The following is a 24769-nucleotide window of genomic DNA, read 5'->3' on the forward strand; positions in this document are numbered from 1 at the left end:
CACATATGTATGTACGTCCCATTGGGTCCAATCTTAAACTAAGTCACCGGCTTGGGCCATGTTGTATTTTGAATTTGTGTCACATCTACAACTATTGGTTAACACTTCATAAGGAACATTCTTGCAATGTTTGGTTTCATGCCATCATTGGTTTCCTAAGGGAGGTCCAAAATGTTAAAGATAACGATGACGACAACGACGGACGTCAAGTGATGAAAAAGCTCATTTGGTCCTTTTGGGCCAACTGAGCTCAAAAGCGAATCAAATTTTTATAATTTCAACAAATTTTGATGGTTGAATTTTTAATATATATGTTAGTAAGATATCACAAGATCGACATACAATTACGAATCATTTCCGAAAGTTTCAAAGTCTAAGTGTTTATGACAATAATCTATATAATATGATCACGTTATATCCGACCATTGATTTGCAATAAGTCTATAATCTACATATCCATTGTCTTCCATTGATTTCATGTCTGTATTTTCAAAAATTTGAACTACACCAGGTAAGAGTGATTTATAGTTGTATTTCTCTATTAAATTATTGACGTTAGACTTTAATTTTAGATAATCTAATTTCGAAATGGTAAAATAATATTAGCAGTACCAATGTTTCTGCACCAGATTCTTATTTCGACTGTGAATGTATCTTCAGGGATGCTCGAGGCCAAACTATCTCGAAATCTAAAGTTTAAAGGCAAAGATCGAAAATACTATTTACGCGATTTTAAAGTACTAATTTTCTTCCGATGTTTAGTTTCGATTAATATGTATTCATATTTCATTTAAATTTGTAAATATAAGCAACTTTGATGATTCATATATTTAAGTTAAGCATCTGTATCGTTTTACCTCATAGGGTGGAAACACATTGTCACCGAGACAAGTCTTCTAATAGGCCAAGTGTCCTTTGTTGTATGAGGGATGCAGACGCTTCTATCACAGAACTAAATATTATATTTATTGTTAATTTATTCTCGTCCTAAACTTGTGATATTTTCTAGCTTGTACACCTTTTCTTTCCAAACATCCAATCATCTCTAGTGCATAGATTTATTTTTCCAAAACAAATACTCTAATTTTTATACGACCGCAAAAATTGAAATATTTTGGTAGTATATTGGTATCACGTTGGCGTCGTCGTCGTCGTCGTCCGAAGACTTTTGGTTTTCGTACTATAACTTTAGTTTAAGTAAATATAAATATATGAAATTTAAACACAAGGTTAATGACCACTAAAGGAAGGTTGGGATTTCTTTTGGAAGTTTTGGTCCCAACTGTTTAGGAATTAGGGACCAAAAAGGGCCCAAATAAGCATTTTCTTGGTTTTCGCACTATAACTTTAGTTTAAGTGAACAAAAATCTATGACATTTTGACACAAGGTTTATGATCACAAAAGGAAGGTTGGGATTGATTTTGGGAGTTTTGGTTCCAACATTTTAGGAATAAGGGGCCAAAAAAGGGCCCAAGTAAGCATTTTCTTGGTTTTCGCACACTAAATTTAGTAGAAGTAATTAGAAATCAATGAAATTTAAACACAAGGTTTATGAACACAAAAGGAAAGTTGGGATTGATTTTGGGAGTTGAGATCCCAACAGTTTAGGAATTAGGGGCCACAAAGGGGCCCACATAAGCATTTTACTTGGTTTTCGCACCATAACTTTAGTATAAGTAAATAGAAATCTATGAAATTTAATCACAAGGTTTATGACCATAAAAGGAAGGTTTGGATTGATTTTGGGAGTTTTGGTCCCAACAGTATAGGAATAAGGGACCCAAAGGGCAAAAATTAAACTTTGTTTGAATTCATCAAAAATTTGAATAATTGGGGTTTTATGATATGCCGAATCTTACTGCGTATGTAGATTCTTAAATTTTGGTCCTGTTTTCAAATTGGTCTACATTAAGGTCCAAAGGGTCCAAAATTAAACTTAGTTTGATTTTAATGATTTTAACAATAATTCAATCCTTAGGGTTCTTTGATATGCTGAATCTAAAAATGTACTTAGATTTTTGATTATTGGCCCAGTTTTCAAGTTGGTCCAAATCGGGGTCCAAACTTAAACTTTGTTTGATTTCATCAAAAATTAAATAATTGGGGTTCTTTGATACGCCAAATCTAACTGTGTATGTAGATTCTTTATCTTTGGTCCCGTTTTCAAATTGGTCTACATTCAAGTCCATAGGGTCCAAAATTAAACTAAGGTAGATTTAAACAAAAATTGAATTGTTGGGGTTCTTTGATATGCTGAATCTAAACATGTACTTAGATTTTTGATTATGGGCCCAGTTTTCAAGTTGGTCCAAATCAGGATCCAAAATTATTACATTAAGTAGTGTGCAATAGCAAGAAATTTTCAATTGCACAGTATTGCGCAAAAGCGAGAAATCTTCAATTGCACAGAATTGTGCAATAGCAAGTATTTTCAATTGCACAGTATTGCGCAATAGCAAGAAATATCTAAGTGCACAATATTGTGCAATACCAAGAAATTTTCAATTGGAGTTATCTTTCTTTGTCCAAAGTAGTAGTTGAATCAACTTAAATCATTGTTTTATGCAATATACAATCTTTATTCACTTTTACTACCAACTGATAAATTAAAACAATCTTTACCATTCAGTGATAACAAGCCCTTTTTTACATTTTGATATTTTATGATGTATTTAAATGAGTAGTTATTGTTGCAAACTCCATTAGAAATTTGAATTGAGATCAGTTTTGGAATAAGGGAAAGGGGGATGTGAAAAAAATTGGGGGGGGGGGGAATCAATTTTTCTCATTTTAGATTTCATAAATAAAAAGAAAATGTCTTCAAACATTTTTTTGAGAGGATTAATAGTCAACAGCATAGTGAATTGCTCAAAGGCAAAAAACACATTTTAAGTTTATTAGACCACATTCATTCTGTGTCAGAAACCTATGTTGTGTCAAATATTTAATCACAATCCAAATTTAGACCTGAATCCAGCTTGAATGTTGTGACCATACTTGCCCCAACCGTTCAGGTTTCAACCTTTGCGGTCGTATTAAGCTGCGCCCTGCGGAGCATCTGGTTTGAAAAGCCATCCTTGAAAATTGTACATATAATTGGTGAACTTTTGTAATACACATTTTAATGCATATATGCCTCAGGTGCAGGATGTTATCGCTGTGTTGATTACCTATATGGACTTTTTCTGTTGTCTGCCTATTGGGTGGGTTGTTGTCTATTTGACACATTACAAATTTTCATTCTCAATTTTAAAATTACATTTTTTTATGACATGATATCATTTATTTCTTTCAGAATTCCACACGGAACATGATGGCTTCAAAAATTACTTTCACACATTTTGCAATTGTTCTTGGTATTTGCCAGAATGTTGTCCTGGCAATCTCGTTACCATGTGATTTCAATGAAAAATGTCGCTGCACCAGTATAATACAAGATGCTAAAATTGGTAGAGGGAACATTCTAAATGTCGATTGTTCAAATAGAAAATTGAAGGATATACCAGATTTACCATCAAATGTGTTTACTTTGAGGTTAAAAACGAACAATATTAAACGGATAAAAGATTACCAGTTTATTCTTTTAAGAGATCTCTCTGAATTGGATATATCGTATAATAAAATCACACGTCTAAATATATTCTCTTTCAACGGATTGTCGAATCTTCTAATCTTGAATCTGAACAATAATCCCTTAATGTACACTAAAAACGAAATTCCAAATGAAGTTTTTAAATCGTTGATTTCCCTGAAACATATATGTATTAGACATACCTCTCAAATTGGTAGTTCATTACCAGAAGTAGCGCTATCAAACTTGAAATTGCTCGAATCATTAGAAATAGATATTCCGTTATCAATAACGCCACACACAGTGATTTTCGGGAAACGTTTAGACTCTTTAGTCCATCTTGAAACCCTTAAAGTTGGCCAATGTCTATTTTTTGCGATAAAAAACGACACTTTCTTTCATCTGGTTCATCTGAAGAACATATACATTGACATATTGTGTATGTTTTCAATTCTGCCTGGAGCACACTATAGTTTAAAAAAACTGCACAAAATAGAAATGCATTTTTTCCAAAATAATAATAATTTTCCAATTCGTGATGCAATTAAGGAATTAATTCTGACACCTGTCAAGGCAATTGTTTTTAGGAAGACCTGTTCGCATGGAAGAGAAGATCCAGTATACATGTGGACCACACTGGCATTGGGTTTAAACAGTTCGTCAGTAAAATATTTAGAACTTACAGATAACAACCCAGTCTGTCTTTTTCCAGTATCAAAATGGTACCCAGCTCCGCCATCTTTACTAACATTGAAACTGCCAAGTAATAAACTTGACCGGTTCGCATTGGAATTGTCAAATATACAGAAACTAATATTACGAGACAACAACCTTGGGAATTTTCTCCGTTTTAAATCTTTTAACAAACGGACGGAAAGCAATTCCAAACTAGAATATGTTGATATATCTCAGAATAATATTTACGCATTGATACCCTCTATATTCCAGGGACAGGCAGAACTAAGATATATCAATTTAAGTCACAATCATTTACAAGAAGTTTCATTTGACGTGTCACAGTCAAATAGTTTAAGTTTATTAGATTTAACCAACAATTCAATCTCAGCTTTTGATCAGAATTCAATGAGAATGTTTGATAATATTTCTCTAACTTCTAACCTTACGATTTATTTATTGAATAACTCATTACAATGCACATGCAAAACATTGATATTTTGGAAATGGATAGTCGGAACTCGTGTAAATGTATTCTTTGATCGTCGATGTTTGTCTGAAGATGGAACTGTCATACAATTCATTTCTACAAAAAAAAGAATTCAGGAGTTGGAAAAAGAGTGCATATCATATGTTATTTTCATCATCATATCATCAATCGTTCTGGTGGCTACTCTGATTTGTATCGCTGTTGCCGTTGTCCATAAATACAGATGGAAACTTCGATATATGTTTTATCTTGCTAAAAGCAAACATCGTAGACACGAGGCAAGCACTGATTCTAAAAATTATGCGTATGATGCTTTTATTTCTTACTGTGAACATGACCATTCGTTTGTCATAAATGATTGCATTCAGAATTTAGAAATGGAAAGAAACTTCAAACTTTGTTTACATCAACGCGACTTTTTACCAGGAGAAGAAATTACGACTAATATAACAAATGCAATACATGAAAGTAGAAAGACTATATGCATTGTATCAAAACAATTTTTCGGATCTTATTATTGTATGTTTGAGTTTAATATGGCCCGAATGGAAAGCATTTATTCAAGGGATAAAAGGAACATTATTTTTCTGATATTTCTAGAGCAAATTCTACCTCACAATATGCCTCTGATGTTGTTGGAACTTGTACAAACAGACTCGTATATTGAATATCCAAATGACGAACACGGGAATGTTGTATTCTGGGAGAAAATAGACGAAGCATTGCGTCAATGAACATTTATAGCAAAATACACATGAACAAAGACTTAGCAGTATTAGATACATTTTTTAATCGTTCAAAGTATATTTTTTTAAGCACCTGTCAATTGACTTTTTTGAAAAAGACGTGTCTGTTTAATTCATGTGTAATATGATGATTTATCTGTAATCTTTGAGCATCTGATTAATAGTTACTTTATGATTTCTTATGTCAAAAAAAAACAAAAGATATTTTACAAAAGTTCAAAACGATAAGTTTCACACTTACTGAGAGGAAAAGTTACATTACTTTTAATACTGTTTCATAAAGTTCTTTAATATATGTTGACTATTGCAAAGGCTCTGTCAAATTAATATTCTGTACAGCTTCACATTGCCTAAATATTTCTCCTTCATGTATATGATAAAGTGTATGTAAAATGGCTTTTTCAATGTCACACATCCTAGCAACCCTCTACTGTCTCAGGTCTATGAGGATAATTGTGACATTGATAAGTTTATTAGATACTCATTTCACGAAGAACACTTATAATAACGTAACTTGTTTTGTAGAAGGATTTTGCTTATTTACCATTGTCATTTAAAATGATAAAGTTATCATTTAAAAAGAAATTGTGAAACATATTAGACTATTCGATTTTGTTGTATTAATTCAACAATTCAATCTCAATATAATTCTAATAGTTTTTATCTGTTATTTTATTGATAATTTGTATTTCTAAATACATATTTTCGCTTAAAACTCAAGTTGTAGTAAATTAAAGAAAAATGTGTCTATTTTTTTTTAAAAAAGTGTTCTTTTATACTACAAGTTTTCGTCGCCATATAACTAGTTTGTACTAATGCGGTGTATATCAATTACACATCAATTGGTGATGTTTTGAAAATGACAGCTTTACGAAAGACAAATAAATATTCCTGTACACTTTGAACATATGATTTCTTATTACTTATTATGTAACACTAGTTTTATTCTATAATTCAGTTTGGTTAGATTTTCAATAACAAAGCTCAGAGCAAGCATAACACTACATGTTTTGTCTTGCAGGTTGACACCTAAGTCTTGTAATATACATTATAACAAGACGTATTTTTTGCAAGGAAGATTTTCGTTTATGACTAGACACATTTTACATTGTTTGCATCTATTTATAGATTTTGACACTGCCATCAACATAAACATGAGAAAGTGAACATGCCGATGTTTTTAATTTATAATGTTGTTATTGAAATTGATATCAATAAAACTGTGTTGCTTTAAAAAAGTGTCACCTCGGCCATTATTGATTTTTTTTCGTATGATAAACACCAACTTAATGTAAACTAAATTTAAAGACGCTGTGTTATTTACACGCGTGTCAAGGTGAGTGCTTCCTAACCTTCACGTCACAAGAAATATTTACGTGGATTTCGTGTTGTTCAGTAAATAGCTTCATGATGAATTATTGTTTTCACGATTACTATATATGTTTGTCAATTGCAAATAGCAAAGTAGTCGATTATACGGAAAAGTGTTGCTGCGAGTCGAGCATAGTGGAGCATGGTGTCCAAAAACCTTTATTCGTGTTTAATACTTTTTAATGGATTACTTGGTCATCTGTAAAATCTATAAAACTTTAATTATTCCTCACATATTGATAAACATGACTAACTGGTGATGCGACGTCATTGGTCTGTTGTGGATGTCATGGACTTTTTATGGGTACACAACAACACTTTGAGGGGCGTTAATGACCTGTTGTGAGACAAAATGTATATCCCTATTCAATATAAATAATTCATATCATATAAATTCTTTTAAAATGTGGATTCTTAAAATTAAATACTCATACAATTAAGATTACTGAAGTGTAACCAGGAAGAACAATAGATATTTTCCCGCTTAAAGGAAGTAAATGTACTTTCGGATACTTTGGGAAAGTTAATAATAACGGATTGAATATCTAAAGTACGTGCATTTAAAACTTTAACTAATTAAAGTATTGATATTAGTTTAAAAAAGCTGTACAATTCCTTTTGTATATCTTTCATTACAAAATTTTGTATCAGTTTCTGCAATTGTAATCAGGGTTTTCGTTATTATTTAGAACGTTTCTATACAGGCTTAGGTGAAACGATATTTAAGTGTTTCGAACATGTAGATAAGGTAGCAACACTTAGTGGAGAGAAAACAAATAGGCGAAAGCTACCAACAATATGAAATAACAAAGACAACGAAAATTTGCAATGCTATGAACAAACAGAAAAATAAAAGGTTATACAATACAATATACATAATATACAAAATAAAGAGTAAGCAACATGAGTCTTACAAAAACCAATCGGTGGTCTCGGGTATTCTGGAAGGGTAAGCAGATCCAGCTTCATAGGCTGTACCATCAAGTTGGTCATGTTAGTACACATTCATAAATGCTACTCAGAGGGTAATTTAATATTTCTAAAATGATATCTAGACGGTTTTTTTTTTCTTTATTTTTAAGAACTTCTGGTTACTTAAATGTAGCACTATTAGCTACGAGATATATTTAAACATTTGTTCTTGGTTATCATATAATTACATTTTGAATGTACCGCGTCTTCTTGTTGACTAAGACACAATTGTTTCACGTGACCATGACGTCATCGACATTTTTTTATGATTTAATTGCCTTTAAAAATGAAATAATATTTCTATTGGTGCCGAGTCATGTTGGAATCCTGGCAAACACAGCTGTAGATCTTGATGCAAAGAATGCCCAGGGCGACCGTTTATCTAACTGTGATATACAATATACCGATTTTAAATCTAATATTAGAGAATATGTTTTTAATATATTGAAAAATGAATGGAGTAAAAAATATGATAATTAATTACATGAAGTTAAACCCCATTTAGGTAAACCTTCAAAATTTATATGTGCAAAAAAGATCAGTGTGTTATTTCAAGATGTCGTATTGGCCATACTAGAATAACACACGAATATCTTTTAAAAAATGAAGTAGAATCACAATATATACCTTAAAATTGCAAGTATACTATTAAACATGTTTTAATTAATTGTATTGACTTTGCTGATATTCGCATTTCAATGTCAATAATATGTATGATTTATTTAATAATGTTCCATTTACAAATATTGTTTCATTCTTAAAAGAAGTTGGAATATAGTATAAAATATGAAAATGTTATTAGAGTGAAACGATTTTGATTTGTATCACGCTATCTTACTGTTCATTTTTTTTTTTGTAAATAATCAAATTGCATTAATCTAGAATTTTAGTTTATTGAAGGACCTTTTGTCTGATTTTAAGAACATGCTTAAAATTGAAATAAAATATTCGAATTAGCTCTCGCCGCGATAGAGCATTGTTGTGCTAATGCGGCGTAAAGCAACCAACAATCAATCAATTAAAAAATAAATTTAGAATCAAATTATAAGAAATGACTGTTCTATGTTTTTTTCATTTGCAAGTAAAAAATGCAACTTCAATGAAACAGTATTCATGTGATCTCCAATGTAACCATTGAGCTTTATATGGGTTACGCATGAAATAGGCTATTTCAGTTATCAAAAGGAAATGTATGTCAATTTTGAAAGTGAAACAAGGGTAAACCATTTCATTGACAGATTCTAAAACAGGTTAACAATGATTTAACATATATTTCTAACCTATAATATGAAAACAAGCAGACCTATACTAATCAAATTGCCCACTATCTCTTTATATATATTTATTCAATTCGGCATGATGTTTGGTGTGAGCAAAAGTTCCGTGTTTAAGGCCGTACTTTTGACCTATAAATGTTTACTTTTACAAATTGTCTCTTGGATGGATATTTGTTCCTCATGCACTCATACCACATCTTCTAATATCTTTTTAACGGATAAAATTACCGTCGGTAGTGTTCGGGGGTCTCTTTGATGATAAGTAAGTTGGCGTCTAAACTAAACTAAACTAAAATACCAACTAAATTGTGATCTGCATTATCGAACCTAAGCATTGTTAGTTGTTTATCTTGGTGATCATGAACTGGACAACGAATGCCTATTTAATGTCATGCATCCACATCGTTGCAATGGTAATACACACAATCCTTGTGAGTACTTGCAGTTTCTTTAATCCAAGTAATGTAGTATTTTCTTTAAATAAATATAAGAAGATGTCATATGAGTGCAAATGAAACAACTCTCCATCCAAACAACAATTTATAAAAGTGAACCATTATAGGTCAATGTACGGCCTTCAACACGGATCCTTGGCTCACGCCGGAAAGCAAGCTATAAAGGGCCCCGAAAATTACTAGTGTAAGAGTGTTCATACAGGAAAACCAACGGTCTTATCTATATAAAAACTATAAACACTTAGGGACGACATCAAAAGATCAATGTAAGATAAAAAACTTAATTCAAATAGTTTGGGGGTGGTGGGGGGGGGTTGAACTGCTGCAAGATTTGGTTATCCGACATTGATTTTTACATATATCCATATGGGTCAATCAATTTTTCCAAAATTAAGTTAATAGGGGGGTAGGGGGGTCAGTGAAAAAACTATTTGAATTAAGTTTTTTATCCTTCATTGAACTTTTGATGTCGTCCCTTATGAACTACATAAACAGACGACAAACTACTGGTCATCAGATTCTTTTAAAGTATATTGTTAAATCAGTTACGAAATGTGATGAACAACAAGCAAAATATTGAAATATGCATCAAAACAATTAAGGGATACTAATAAGATTGTAACTTTACTATACTTAGCGAGAGAAACGATGATGGGAAATGGGTTGATTGTTTTCAATATATGTTATATTTTGTAGGCACGTTAACGGCACCAACATTTTGAAAACTCAAGTCTTTTCCTTGATGCTTTGTGAAACACTAAGAGTTTAAACATCCAAACCTATTAAAAGTGTCATATAGACGAACGATGTGTTACGACTTAATGAATTAATGTTCTATAGACATGCCAAGTTGCTTTAAGAGGTGATTTTTTAACAGCAACGGAGATTGGTAATTTCTGGAAGAATATCCGACGAATCAAACAAACCATCAATAAACATGTTGACGTTATATGTTTGTTCTATTATGTAAAGGATATATATAGCAAATATTATTTTACTATCAAGATATAAAAATGCCAGGAATGCAATATGTTACGTCAATTTAGATTAATTATATGTGGAATAATTGGTTTTTAATGTATGATTTGTTGAGTTAATACTTAAACTGTATTGTATGCGAATTCAACATGCTCACTATCATAAATTTGTTAAATCTTGGATGATAGGATTTTCACATTTTGTAATTATTCTTACATAACTTTTCGAAAAATCAACGAAAATCTATAAGCTGTACACCATATAAAAGTAATAACTCTAGAAGCAGAACACTATTTGAAGCTGATCATAATGATGTATATTTGGATATATGTAACGACAGGTATATACTATCTTCAAGTAAGTTTTATTATTTACATTCAAAAGTCGTACCCTTTTGTGACAATTGTTTTTAGTCTGTTGAACAAGACATTCGTATTTTTGTGGTTCTGTATTATATGTAAACTACCAACGAGTACTCGATTAATTCACCAAGGTGATATGCCTAAAAAATAGAAAATATAATTAGGTCACTAAATGTCGGTATAAACGTCATCATTCGGTACGGAACATGTAATATAAGTTCTTTTAAGAAAAACTTCCACCATGTATTATACTGAACTTTTCGAAAACCGTGATTACCAATTAAATAAAATTCCAAATGTTGTTCACGACATACTAGACATATTATTTTGCATCAGCAAAGTGTATCTAATTGTGCTACTTTAAAATGTAATCTGAAATGGAACATTTTTATAAGAAACAATAACTACTGTGTAAAAAGAACAACTTTTTTATACGTTTTTTCAAAGACATACAAAACTCTCGATTATATATTGGTCACAGGTGAACAAATATGCAATTCTGTGTTTGTCTTTGGTTTGTGTCCGTTGTATACGTTTTTTTTTTGTTTTTTTTTATGCATAACAGGCTTTTTTCTCGTTTGAACTGATTTACATTTTATCATGATGATAGCAAATATCAGATTACCTAACAACTTATGTGTTTTGATCGTTGATCATACATGTAAAGCTTATTTGCAAAAATGAACCAAATTTGAACGTTGTTGGATTTTTTTGTTCATTTCCACATGTTCATATTTTATATATTCAACTAAAATATTCGTTTTTATTTATCAGGATGCAACTGCACAAAGCATGACCGATGGTAAGTAAAAGAATTAAAACAACATTCACATAATACCATATCAAAATGTTTGAATCAAATATCCAATATATAATATCTACTGCGCTTTCATTTGTGTTGCATATTATCAAAAGTTGATACGATAACTGTGCATTCTTTTATTTTCGTAGGTACCAATTTTCGCTGATTGAGAAAAACATGCAGTTCGTGGATATTTCAGTTTGTTATTTTGCAAATCTCGGCTTACAAACTTATAAAAATGTCTCATTCGTTGAATATTTAAATTCGTGGTTTATCTCTATCAACGACATACATGAAAATTGAAAACCACAAATAATAATGAATCTACAATACTTAATACATTTTTATTTGGATAGTCAACATTGTTGAAACATTAACCACGTACATATAAATAACAAGAAGATATATTATCGTAAACCTCAAATACAAACTGTAATACCGATGGATTCAACCTTATTAACGGATGATATTAACTGTTTAGTATTCGTCTTCATAATATCAAATTTGTATAGTTTTCAAATGCAAATTGACTGTTATTTACTTTTGAATTATACTTAGAAACGCTTATTTGTACTTGAACTGACTAGTATAAATTAACAGCTTGCTTTCTAATCCTAATAGTTATACTGTAACGATATGGTTTTATTACTAATATTATGTATTACGTGAATGAATCAATAGAAATTATGACACTAACACATCAATCAATGCTACTGTAAACATATTTTATTAAGGAAATCATTATATATATAGCTACAAGGGTAAAGACATAAATACGAAATATACAAAAGATTCAATAACTGGGATTAGGAAACAAGAGCAGTGCTCTTATATAAATCCGTCTCCCTTAATTCGAAAATAAAATTACAAGCTATGAACACATGCTGAATAGCAAACGACCCAAGGGGGACTGGGGTATAGAAATATGGTCGCTTGGTCTTCTCCCAACCGGCAGTAAAACGCTTGCTGAAGTGGGGCGTGCGTTTGGCTGTGCGGGGATGTATCAAGTTCGCAGTCACGTCCGTCGGAAAGGGACGTTAAATCCGATGCCTCGTGTAAAGAGAGTGCCACGCTCTTTGCCGTTAAGAACCTTTGCAACAACTCTTTGAGGGGTCCGTAGGTGGCCTGTTGCAAGGCAAAATTTCTGTCCCTATCCAATATATCCTCATTTTCCAGTGGTAGTCCAAATTTCTCCGACCATCATCCTAGATGGCCTCTATTACAAAAACCTATCTATTGTATTTATTGTGAACTTGTTCTCGTCCTGAATATGCATGAAATATTTGCCACTGGACGTTAAGCAACCAACAATCAATCAATGAATAGCAAACGAATAAATATGTAACAAAATACAGTGAAATAAAAAAGAAATGAAACAATATTTTTATATAGGGGAGGAGTGAGTAATTAGAACTATTTGATTGTGGATGTGAATCGATTGCTACTTTTAATAAAGTTTTGCACAGCTATAAATATCAGTATGTTTTGTTTTACTGTGATATCAATCAATGCTATATATATATAATTCAATACGCCCATTTCTTGATATGCTTTACGGAAGTGATGTCGATATGTTAACAAATCTTGGTTGTCGTTGAATACCGATTATTATTCAACTCGTGACCGAGAAACACTACGAACTAACTCACGCAGTACTCCCATTCGTTTGGTCATTTGTTGGATATTTACTATGTTTTAATCCTTCGATAAGTTATTATATAGATCTCTTTCCTAGTCTTTCCAAAACCTGGTACTTGTCCGGTTCTTCCCCCTGATACCGTCGGAACATGTGCTACAGAATGTGGTGTCGACAGCGATTGTCCCGGAGTGAAGAAGTGTTGTCATAATAATTGTGCACATGTTTGCACCTACCCAAGTAAGTCATACATACGGTTACAGAACAATTAGATACACCATGTTTGAGTTATGTACAATTCGTTACTTTTTTAATTCATCAGGGATGAGACACTATAGAAAAGGGACGAACTATACTAGATGAACAGTCAAACTTATAAATCGAAAATATACTGACAACGCCATGGCTAAAAATGAAAAGGACAAACAGAAAAACAATAGTTCACATGAGACAACATAGAAAACTAAAGAATAAGCAACACCAACCCCACTAAAAACTAGGAGTAATCTCAGGGGCTCCGAAAGTGCCACCTAGATATTAAATAGGAAAGGGATATAGAAATTAAGAATTAAGAAAATTGATATATTCGAAAACATGTACATGTCAATGAACTTTAACTTATGCGCAATATTACGTTTTTAAACAGCAACATATTTGTAATGTTTCTATCTTAGACAAACGAATAAATAGTTCATATCCGCTTAGCACTCTTGATATGTATGCAATAATGTTGACCTACGCTAAAGAAAAGAAAACCACAAATTCCTAGCCCCATTACTTTCTACTGTGGATTCTTTATTATTTGTTGAACACCACTCTTCCATGATTTCGTAGATACAAGTAAAGCAATACATTAAAGGTTTCATGAAATATATAGATTCCACAACTGCAACACTTGTGTATTGGTATATCTCCATTCGAGACAGTCACTTTTAGATATTTTAATCTCGAGGCTTGCAGAGCATTTTACATGATTTTTAATTAAACTGTCGAGAGTGAAGAAATATGGTAAAACACGATTTATAGTGATGAAATCTGTTTCTCTCGTGACATTTATCACTCCTTTTTAAAGACTTGAAGAAAGCTGTGTACTTTTTATGTGACGTCGTTAGGAATGGTTGCCTTTTTAGTTCACCTGGCCAAAAGGGTCAAGTGAGCTTTTCTCATCACTTGGCGTCCGGCGTCCGTCGTCGTCGTCCGTCGTCGTTAACTTTTACAAAAATCTTCTCCTCTGAAACTACTGGGCCAAATTCAACCAGACTTGGCCACAATCATCATTGGGGTATCTAGCTTAAAGAATGTATAGCGTGACCTGGCCAATCAAATAAGATGGCCACCATGGCTAAAAATAGAAAATAGGAGTAAAATGTAGATTTTGGCTTATAACTCGGAAATTAAAGCATTTAGAGCAAATCTGACAGGGGTGAAATTGTATATCAGGTCAAGATCTATCTGCCCGGAGATTTACAGACGAATCAGACAACTGGTTGTTGGGTTGCTGTCCCTGAATTGGCAATTTCAAGGATATTTTGCCGTTTTTTTTGGCTATTATATTGAATATTATTATAGATAGAGATAAACTGTAAACAGCAATAATGTTTAACAAAGTAAAATCTTCAAATAAATCAATATGATCAAAATGGTCAGTTGACTCCTTAAGGAGTTATTGCCCTTTATAGTCATTTTTTACAATTTTCATGAATTTTGTAAATTTTTGTAAATATTCACAAAATATTTCCCTCTGTAACTAATAGGTCAAGTTCATCATAAATATAGATAACTGTAAGAAGCAAGAATGTTCAGTAATGAAAGATCTACAAAAGGGACAGTAAAATTCATAGATTGAAAATAAATATACAACGTCATGGCTGAGAATAAATAGACAAGCAGACAATAAAAGTACAGAAGACAAAACATAGAAAACTAAAAACAAAGCAGCACGAACCCCACCCAAAACTGGGAGTAGTTGTTGACAGCTTTTCAGATGAGCTACATTTAGATGGAGGCAGTTATGGGTGATAATTGTTGCCTAGGATATTGAAATTCCCTTGAAACCCTTTACGAATTTAATTGCATTTGCCAGCACATAGACCAATATTTCTAATTTATTTCATGTTGCAGAACCTGAATTCTGTCCATTGTGCTGTGGACCACCTCCTTGCTGTAGTACCTGCATAAGTAAGTAGCATACTGGCAAATATACAGTTAGGTAGCTCAAATCAATGCGTGTCTGTGCAACTTCACAGTTACCAGAATACTATCAGCCATTTAAAAGACTTTAAAATACTTTGTGTTTTATTTTCTCAGTACATATGTGACTATTGTTATGGTCCTTACTGTCATATCTTAAGCAATATAGTATATATCTTAATTAATCAGTTATAATTAGTCATTTAAGGATGTAATGAGGTGATCTTAGATGAAATTAAATAAATCAAGAATTTAAAACTGATACCACAAGCTGGGAGAGTATTAGTTAAAGATCAAATTAAGCTCAACATATTGATGAGTCATGGAGCTCCTTTTCGAGATAACTGATTTATAAAATATGGCGGGAAAAAAACCGTCTCGGACTTTTACCTTATATTTGCATTGACATTGCTTCAGTCTCAAATCAAAAGAAAGAAATCACGAATTTGCCTAAATTTTGTCAAATTACCTTTTATGAGCTATGAAGTTTATATTAAAGGGAAACTTCGCAAAAAAATGAAAATTTTATATTATGTTTATTTGATATAAATAATCATATATTCATTAAAATTATTGTTTAATTCTTTTAGATTAGTGATTAAAATAAAAATTAAAATCCCACTATCACTTCTCGACTTATCGCCATTTTGACGGCATCTCCGATACAAATTGTCACGTGATGAGTATATTTGAATAAAATATCTGAATACCACAAAACTAAAAAACAAGCATGGCATATCGTATATTCAGTATCAAAATGACTTGTCAAGCGTACGGATGTTCAACTCGAAGTTCACATGGCATAAGCTTACACACTTTCCAAGATCCTGCAAAAAAGAAAGAGTTGTACCAGACGTGGATGATTAACCTTAACATAATACCAACCAACTCACAACAAGTTCAAGAAAGTGTGCCGTGCAGACCATTTTGAAGCATCTTGTTTCGATGGAAATTTGATAGTAATTATGATTTTTTTCTCATGAATGTTTTTATTGCTATTTCGTTCCAAGCCTGGTTGAAAGGAAATTGTCAGATTAATATAGTTCAGTATTTCTGCATTCATGCATTAGTAACAGATTTTGTTGTTTACAAGTAGAAGTTTAGTACACGGATAAAAAGTCACAGACAAAAAAATTGTTGAAAATATACAGGAAAAACATCTTCAAATATTATATTATTTATTACATTTATTACATTTTAAGTTTATGAACTTGTTTACAAGCCTTAAAAATAAAAAGATATTTGATTTCAATCATGCAAAGGATATATATTTCTAGGGACAATGAAGCCATTTAAGGTACCTAGCCACTTCTGCATTTTGATTTTATAACAATTATTTGATGTCATTGATATTTATTTAATACATTCTGTTTAAAACTTGCTTTAAAAATAATATTTCAAGAACAAACCAAAAAAAGAATAAATTAATTTACGTTTTCTCGTTTAAAGAAAAATAAACTCGAAACTGAATTATGACGTTTTGTTCTGTGTCTTTCTGTCGTAAATTTACAAGTTCAATGAAGTATATATTTTTTAGGTGCAAAAAAACTTATGTATACATATAAAATTACGTAAAACATTTAAAGGGTCATTTGTTTAGTATAATAGTGTTATACTTTATAGCTGCCTACTAGGTCAACGCAGTTGCGTAGTCCTACAAGTTAAGGCTGAGCAGTTTCGGGATATAAAATGTCGACAGCTAGGCTATCGAAGTTTGTAATGATTTATGGTCAATCGTAGTAGGAGTATTTTCTATCTAAATTTATGATAACAAGATAATAGATAGGAATACATCTAGTGGGGCGGACACTAATTTGGAAGTTGTAAAAGCATAAATATATTCTTAATGAGATTAAAAGGTATCTGTAGCGGCTTTAGACTTTTCGACATGCTTGCCAAAAAAAACCAACCTTTTATATGTAATAGATTTTATTCATTTCGGGTACTTCTAATATGAAAACCGACGATCTTTTGAATTATTGCCAGAGGTCATGTAATAGTGTCACATTCAGGTATTCTAGTGACTTCCTGCGGGCTAATAAACTGGTGACATTACGCAATTCAGGTACATGCATCGCTTCCCAGCTGTTTGACCCAGGTGTGCACAGGTAAAAGTGCCATCGAAAATGCTGTCAGGTGTATTATACATCCTGTTAACAATGTATGTCCATAACCTGATTGAAATACACAAAGCCGTCCAAACATGAAATTAAGAGTTTAAAATTTATATCTATATATATATACAGGCTGATTGATTCTGACATGTGCAAAGACAGAAATAATAAGACCGTAAATTATTAATTTTGACTTCTGTTTCAAAATTCATGTGTAGAAGATTATCTGGTACTGTACCATGTAAAATGATTTTTTTTCAAATTTCAATTCTACTTTTCAGGGGCGGATCCAGCCATATTAAAAAAGTGTGGTTCCAACTATATGTCCCACTTCAAATGCATTGATCGGCAAAAACAAAACGGGGTTCCAACACCCGGAACCACTCCCCCTGGATCCGCCAATGCTTTTGTACACAATAGCTTACATAATGTTTTGTCAGCTTGTTTTATTTGCTTAGCAAATGTTTAATTTACGTTATGCGGTCTAGAGTTGTGATGAATAATTTAAGAAAGAAAAAACATACTGCATCATTTTACAACATCGTTTGGAGTAAATCCTAGAGAATTTAACCGAGAGATTACGGATGACTATCTTTCATACTTTCTTGTCCTATTTCCGATATGAGCGGGCGCGTGCCATTTACGAAATATTTTGCCTATTAGAAAATTTGCGTTAACTTGTATGTGAAGAGACAAGCATGCGCAATTATGACACGAAGATGATACTTAGTTCGTGGCATGTCTCTAGAACGTGCGGTAATCGTTTGTCTGTACGTTCCTGTACATGCACATTCAATTATTTAAAGGAGTGTCATTTTTATCAATATAAGATTTTGAGAACACTAAAACACTCCCGCGAAATCGCTGGCATTTCAAGCTTTTAAGCTGTTGTAGGATGATTTATTGTAAAAGATTTTATGTCTGGAGAAAAGGTATCAAAAGCCCTCAACATTTTTGCCAAAGTCCGATATTTGTTTGTTTCCTTTTCTGTTAAATTCCATTTTTTTCGAGTATCTGACACTAGACCACAATTACTCTACCCCTTTGCTACAATGCATTTCTTGGTAAAAGTCAAATTAAATTAAAAAAAATGCACCGCTTCAAACATGAAATAAATTTAACTGCTTATAGACCATTATTATTCTCATAAAATATGCTTCCATCAGTGCTTTTTCTTTTGTAGTAGCATGATACATTTCCAATATTCAGTTTCATTGTCTTGTTTGTAAAAAGACAGAAGGTACCAATACGGATAGTCATATTCAGTATTAAAAAACACACTGACAACGTCATATAGCAAAAAATAACCAATAAACGATCGAAAGACAAACAAAGAGATAAAAAACACATCATAAAAAACTGGTTTAGGTCGCACAACAAGAACCCCAACAACATCTCGGGAGGATCTCGGGTCAAATCATATCAACGCTCCGTGGTACTGTGGTAGACCAAACCTTCATGTTAATACAACATGCAATCTATAAAATTAGACCTCAAAGTGAAATAATTCATAAATAGGTTTATTAATACACAAATAATGAAATGAATCTGAAACATTCGGTGAGAAATTGTATTGGTAAATCGTTTAAATGATTTTAGAACTATTCAGTCTGAAGTGTCACTTTCACATTCTTTGAATCATTCGTATACCCCATCCAACGATGGAAACTCTTTTCTAATTATGTTTACTACACAAACCAGTAGTATTATTCTGTGTTTCTTGCCAAGTGGTTGACCTTTCCTGACCCAGCACACAAACTGACGATAAGCCATAAGCCTGCTTTGTATGTTAATAAGTACGTCTGGAGCTCTCCCTCCCTTCCAGTAAGACAAAGTTGACCTTTAAATTTTCTGTCAACATTTTTGATATTTTCGTTCAAATAGCTGAAGAATTAGTACGTGGTGAGAATTAAATTATTTTGATAAGGACATTACTTCCTGAATATTAAAAAAAAAAAAAAAAAGAAGATCGCTTTGAACGACCCACTTATATAACTGCAATTGGTAATTACTATCTATTTCAAAAATTCAGAATTCTTAGAATTTTTAATTCATTTACTCGTGTTTATAAGGACTTCATTATTCATAAATTTATTCAATTAAATTAATTCAGTATTTCTTTTTTTTTAACAAAAAATATTCAGCGTCAATAATTAATTTAATTAAACTGAGCTCATGGAAAATATTAAGATTCCCCCGTTTATCACTCATACGAAATGTTGTTCACACCTAGAAGAGTGAACCGTGACGGCTTAAATTCACTGAGTAAAGATCAAAAGATACAAAATGCTAATCTTTTAATTAACTTGAATTTAACCACGCATTCAACAGGTAGTCACTATGTGTCAAAGTACAATACACATTGTATTTGCGGGGCCGTATTTGCACACTACAAATGTACTAGCAGCACATATTTACTAGCCTGACGTAAAAGGTAAAAAGTACAAACATGCATTTTTAAAACACTACCAGCTATACATGTTAGTTCAAAATATCCGTCGGAAAAAAAAATCATAAAAAAATATTTTATATGATTTACTTGTATCACTATAATCATTTCAGAAAATATTAAAATATAAATCGTACATTCTACTTTAAAGCTGAGCGCTGTTCCATCTTAATTATTAGTTGGTTAATAGCTACACCAAACGTCGTCTATGCGCTTTAAATAGCGGTATAAGATGATTAACGATTAAGATTAAAAATGAGATTATTTCCACTCCCGGCATGCTTAAAGACTTAAACTACGTCACATAAGTCAGGAAGTTCGAAGAAATAAAATTATTAATTCTTAATTTTCTCCTTTATTGCTGTTCATATCCAGATAAAACTTGGTGAATATGTTTTTTATGGTATTATGGACATAATTAGCTGATAAGTAAAAATTCGCGAATTATCCCTTTAAAAGATACATAGGTGTTATAGGGCAAAATATTTTACATTGTATCGTATGGGTAAAACACCAAAGAGTTCGAACATCTGACACAAATTCCAAAACCTCACCTACGTACATCCTTAATTGATTGATTGTTGGTTGCTTAACGTCCAGTGGCAAATATTTCATGCATATTCAGGACGAGAACAAGTTCACAATAAATACAATAGGTAGGTTGATACAATAGAGGCCATCTGGGATGATGGTCAGGGAAATTTGGACTGCCACTGGAAAATGAGGGTATATTGGATAGGGTCAGAAATTTTGCCTTGCAACAGGCCACCTACGGACCCCTCAAAGAGTTGTTGCAAGGGTTCGTAACGTGCAAAGAGCGTGGCACTCTCTTTACACGAGGCATCGGATTTAACGTCCCCCTTCTGACCGGACGTGACCGCGAACTTGATACATCCCGCACAGCCAAACGGACGCCCCACTTCGGCAAGCGTTTTACTGCCGGCCGGGAGAAGACCAAATGACCATATTTCTATACCCCAGTCACCCTTGGGGTATGTACATCCTTAAGAAGCGATCGATAAATTGTCGTTATATTGTACAATTGTGTAAAAGGTTTCTAAGGATCTTTTTAGTCACCACTAATTCTAAGACTAAACGGTTGTACTTTGACTTTACATTGTTAACTTTTTATGCATTGTGACTTGTGTAGAGAGTTGTCCTTTTACAATGGATTACTTACAATGTGTATTGTATTTGTCATACACCGGTATCGGATGGTAACAATTTATTTGTTTCTTTCTACATGCAGTTACAGTAGTATTTTTATTGTGTATGGATAATAATTTTTATATAAGTCAGATAATGCATATTTTAAGGTTTTTCTTGTCGTTGATCACACCGAAGTGTGGTCTACGACAAGAAAAATCTTGAAATTAGCATTATATATGATATATTCTGCTTCATACTATTTTCTTCTAGTTATGTTTTATACAATTTTGAGGGCAGGTATTTCTTGAGTTTTTGGAATAAATTATGAGGATACAAGTTTTGGGAAATCGATTTCGTTTCGTCAGTATGGAATTCTTGGGTAACGCTTTTTCCAAAATATGAACATTATTGGGTTGTTACATGTATTCAAAATTGAAAATAATCAAATTTTACCGAACCAAGGTGCACAGTTTTTATTCTCATTAACAATAGATTTATATGTATCGCTTTAAAATTCCGGAGTTTGACATTCCTGGTGTTTTGATCTAAATAGAATAGTTAGATTTATGTCATTCACGCCAAAAAAATAATACATAAGAATGTTACAAGTTTCCATGACGTTTTATTTTCGATCTATACATTTGACTGTCCCTCTGGTGTCGTTCGTCCCTCTTTTCCAGTATTAAACCAAAGTATCTACAAGTATTTTCTTCTTTACAATTTTTAGAAGAAAAAAACCACTATAGTTCATCCAACTTTTATTTCAGTTATAAGTTATTTTCTTTCTTTTTTTCTTCACAGATACAGAAAGATGTGGTACGAGTGCCTATGAGACAATTCTCGATCCAAATAACAATTTTTAAAAGTAAACAATTATAGGTCAAGGTACGGCCTTTAACACTAAGCCTTGGCTCACATCGAACAGCAAGCTATAAAGGGCTCCACAAATTACTAGTGTAAAACCATTCAAAAGGGAAAACCAACGGTCTAATCTATATAAAAACGAGAAACAAGAAACACGTATGAACTACATAAACAGACGACAACTACTTTTCATCAGATTCCTGACTTAGGGAAGGTTCAAACATTTTGAGCGGGATGAAACGTTTGAACGGTACCAAACCTTCTTCCTTTTCTGAAACAATAGTATAACATCAGAACATGTCTTTTTATAAAAAAAACGAACAGTTTTCTTTCTATACAATTTGTTATTTTTATGTGTGAGTTAAAAATATATTTACATTGTAATTAAGCATAGCAACACATTTTAATTTTCTTGTTTTGACTGGTAATGTGTCCACTACATCCTTTGTATCTTAAACAATGTCTATACAGAATCCTCTAATAGAGCTTCATATATGCAACTTGTAACATGAGCAACACGACGGGCGTCACATACATGGAGCTGGATCTGTTAACCCTTCCGGAGCACCTGCGATCACCCGAAGTTTTTGGTAGGGTTCGTGTAGCTTAGTATTTAGTTTTTTTCATGTCTTGTGAACTTATTATTTTTCTGTTTGTCTTTTTCATTTTTAGCCATAGTATTGTCAGTTCATTTTCGATCTATGAGTTTGATTTTCCATCTGGTATATTTCGCCCCTCTTTTATACATTGTTCATTGTTTCAATTTTACAGCGTGTGAAATCGGAGAACCTCAACCGAATGTGTACTGCAATAGTAGTAACCAATTAGTTTGTGCTAAGAGTTACTACTGTAAAATATTTTCATCTGACGAAGACTTTGGAGTTTGTTGTAAAGGTAACGTTTATTTATCCATTTCAACTAATTACCAATCATAACTTATGAATTATACATAAATTTCACTGATGCAATAAGTCTGCTACGACATTTCTACACACAGTATAGTACACTTTCGTTATTTAAAATGCGAGACTTGCAGATCGTTGTAAATAATTTTTAAAAAACATAGCTGTTAATTGTTGAGACGTATCGTAAGGCACGAGTGGTGGAAGTTGTTTTTCTTATGATTTGTATTTTCCTTTTATAATCCTGGTATCTATAATGAGTTTATTTCTAAGAATTGAAGACATTTATGTACTGTTCATGTAAAGTTATCTGTCATCGTTACTTTTTTTTATAACATCACAGTAGAACTATTTAGAATAGTACAAGAACATTTGACGTCATACTTAAATTTCGATCGATCGATTGTCGAGACCAGATATTTAACTAGTGAGGAGAACCTTTGTATTGACGCTGGTCGCAATATTGTAACGGACAAGGCCTGCCAATTGATTTAGACTACCGTGTATCGCGTACAGTCATAACAAATGTTTGTTTGTGAAACGTTTTAATAATTGAATTTAGAAGTTTTCTTTTTCAGTTCCCCATTGTCCAGTTGATCCAGGTCCTAATTCCAATTGTTATGGACATTACCAGAGATATTGTAACGATGATTTATCATGTCCTCCAAAGACAAAGTGTTGTAAGCAGGGGTGTTCCTACAAATGTGTCGATGCTGTTTAACTGATCAGTTGTTTTATCTTTTGAAATTAAAGAAATGCATTAAACTGTAGGATTCGTTGACATTTAATATTTTTTGTGCAGTTTTGCAGAACAAGAAGCAGATGATTAATAATAACATTTAAACACCGTCTACTTCTGATTACGACACCAACTGACTTTCTCCATTAATTTGGTCATTGAATTATTAACTAGTAAAACAACGTTCTGTATGTCGCAGTTAAATTCATAAACTCTGATCTCTGTAGTTTTATATTATAAATGTACCAACTATAAAAACAATAAAACTCCTAACAATATTACAATCGAACGGCTCACTTTCTATTCATATAGATATATCATATACTGATGACAGTTCAGATTTCCTGCCCTTTGATTTAGTTTTTCGTGATTTTTTTATCCCCTTTTTAAGAGATTTATATGCTTCGTCTTCAAAGGGACGACAAAGAAGAAGGCAGGAAAATGAATAATGCCACTAGAATAAGTGAAAATATATTGTATGTAATGGATATGGTGAGATATTATCAGAAAATGTATGGAGCACTCAAATAATTGAAGCAAGCTTCAATAGTTCGTCTCGTGTAGATACAATGTTATTGGACTCAAAGTTTTTCTTCTGACACGATATTGCTGCAAATTATTACAATCCGCGCTGTCAAACAAATGCCCACTTTGACAAGGGTTGTACTTTGGTCGAAACCAAATTGATAACTGTATTTCTAAATTCCAGTTAAACATATATTTTAAACTGGATTTTTCCTATGCAAAAAAACATTTGAAGAAAAACTTCACATTGAATAATTGAATGTGCTTTTGCGAGCACATATGTCATAATATAATTGACGTATTACTGATAGTAACAGAAAATAACATTATCACGAAACATTTTTCTAATGTCGAAAAAACTTTCGGATCTGCTGAAACTTTTGTTGAAACGATTGTTGATTTGTTTCATTAGTTTATCTCGTGTTTTTCATATATAGATAGACCGATTGTTTACATTACTCTTTTGAGTATTCTTTATACCTTCCGTACGGTGTACAAAAT

The 24769-nt window shown here is 32.2% G+C and overlaps 2 protein-coding genes across 2 annotated transcripts; both read left to right on the forward strand.

The window, feature by feature from the left end:
- Positions 1-283: 283 nt before the first annotated feature.
- LOC143052099 (toll-like receptor 4) lies at positions 284-6388 on the forward strand. The gene is made up of 2 exons (XM_076225060.1): positions 284-511; positions 3297-6388. Exon 2 carries the CDS (start codon positions 3312-3314, stop codon positions 5469-5471), a length of 2160 nt encoding a protein of 719 aa, XP_076081175.1. The 5' UTR covers positions 284-511; positions 3297-3311; the 3' UTR covers positions 5472-6388.
- Positions 6389-10727: 4339 nt separating this feature from the next.
- On the forward strand, positions 10728-23782 carry LOC143052100 (uncharacterized). The gene is made up of 6 exons (XM_076225061.1): positions 10728-10893; positions 11673-11700; positions 13436-13576; positions 15458-15514; positions 22874-22996; positions 23583-23782. The coding sequence occupies exons 1-6, from the start codon at positions 10846-10848 to the stop codon at positions 23723-23725; spliced, it is 540 nt and encodes a 179-aa protein (XP_076081176.1). The 5' UTR covers positions 10728-10845; the 3' UTR covers positions 23726-23782.
- The last annotated feature ends 987 nt before the right edge of the window (positions 23783-24769 follow it).

Source organism: Mytilus galloprovincialis, chromosome 11 (genome assembly GCF_965363235.1).
Source record: "Mytilus galloprovincialis chromosome 11, xbMytGall1.hap1.1, whole genome shotgun sequence".
Lineage (NCBI taxonomy): Eukaryota > Metazoa > Mollusca > Bivalvia > Mytilida > Mytilidae > Mytilus > Mytilus galloprovincialis.

Bases quoted from the DNA above. Each gene is read 5' to 3' on its own strand.
- LOC143052099 (XM_076225060.1), top strand. From the start codon at position 3,312: ATGATGGCTTCAAAAATTACTTTCACACATTTTGCAATTGTTCTTGGT.
- LOC143052100 (XM_076225061.1), top strand. From the start codon at position 10,846: ATGATGTATATTTGGATATATGTAACGACAGGTATATACTATCTTCAA. The intron at 10,894-11,672 runs GTAAGTTTTATT...TTTATTTATCAG, and splicing joins CAGGTATATACTATCTTCAA to GATGCAACTGCACAAAGCAT. The intron at 22,997-23,582 runs GTAACGTTTATT...TTTCTTTTTCAG, and splicing joins CTTTGGAGTTTGTTGTAAAG to TTCCCCATTGTCCAGTTGAT.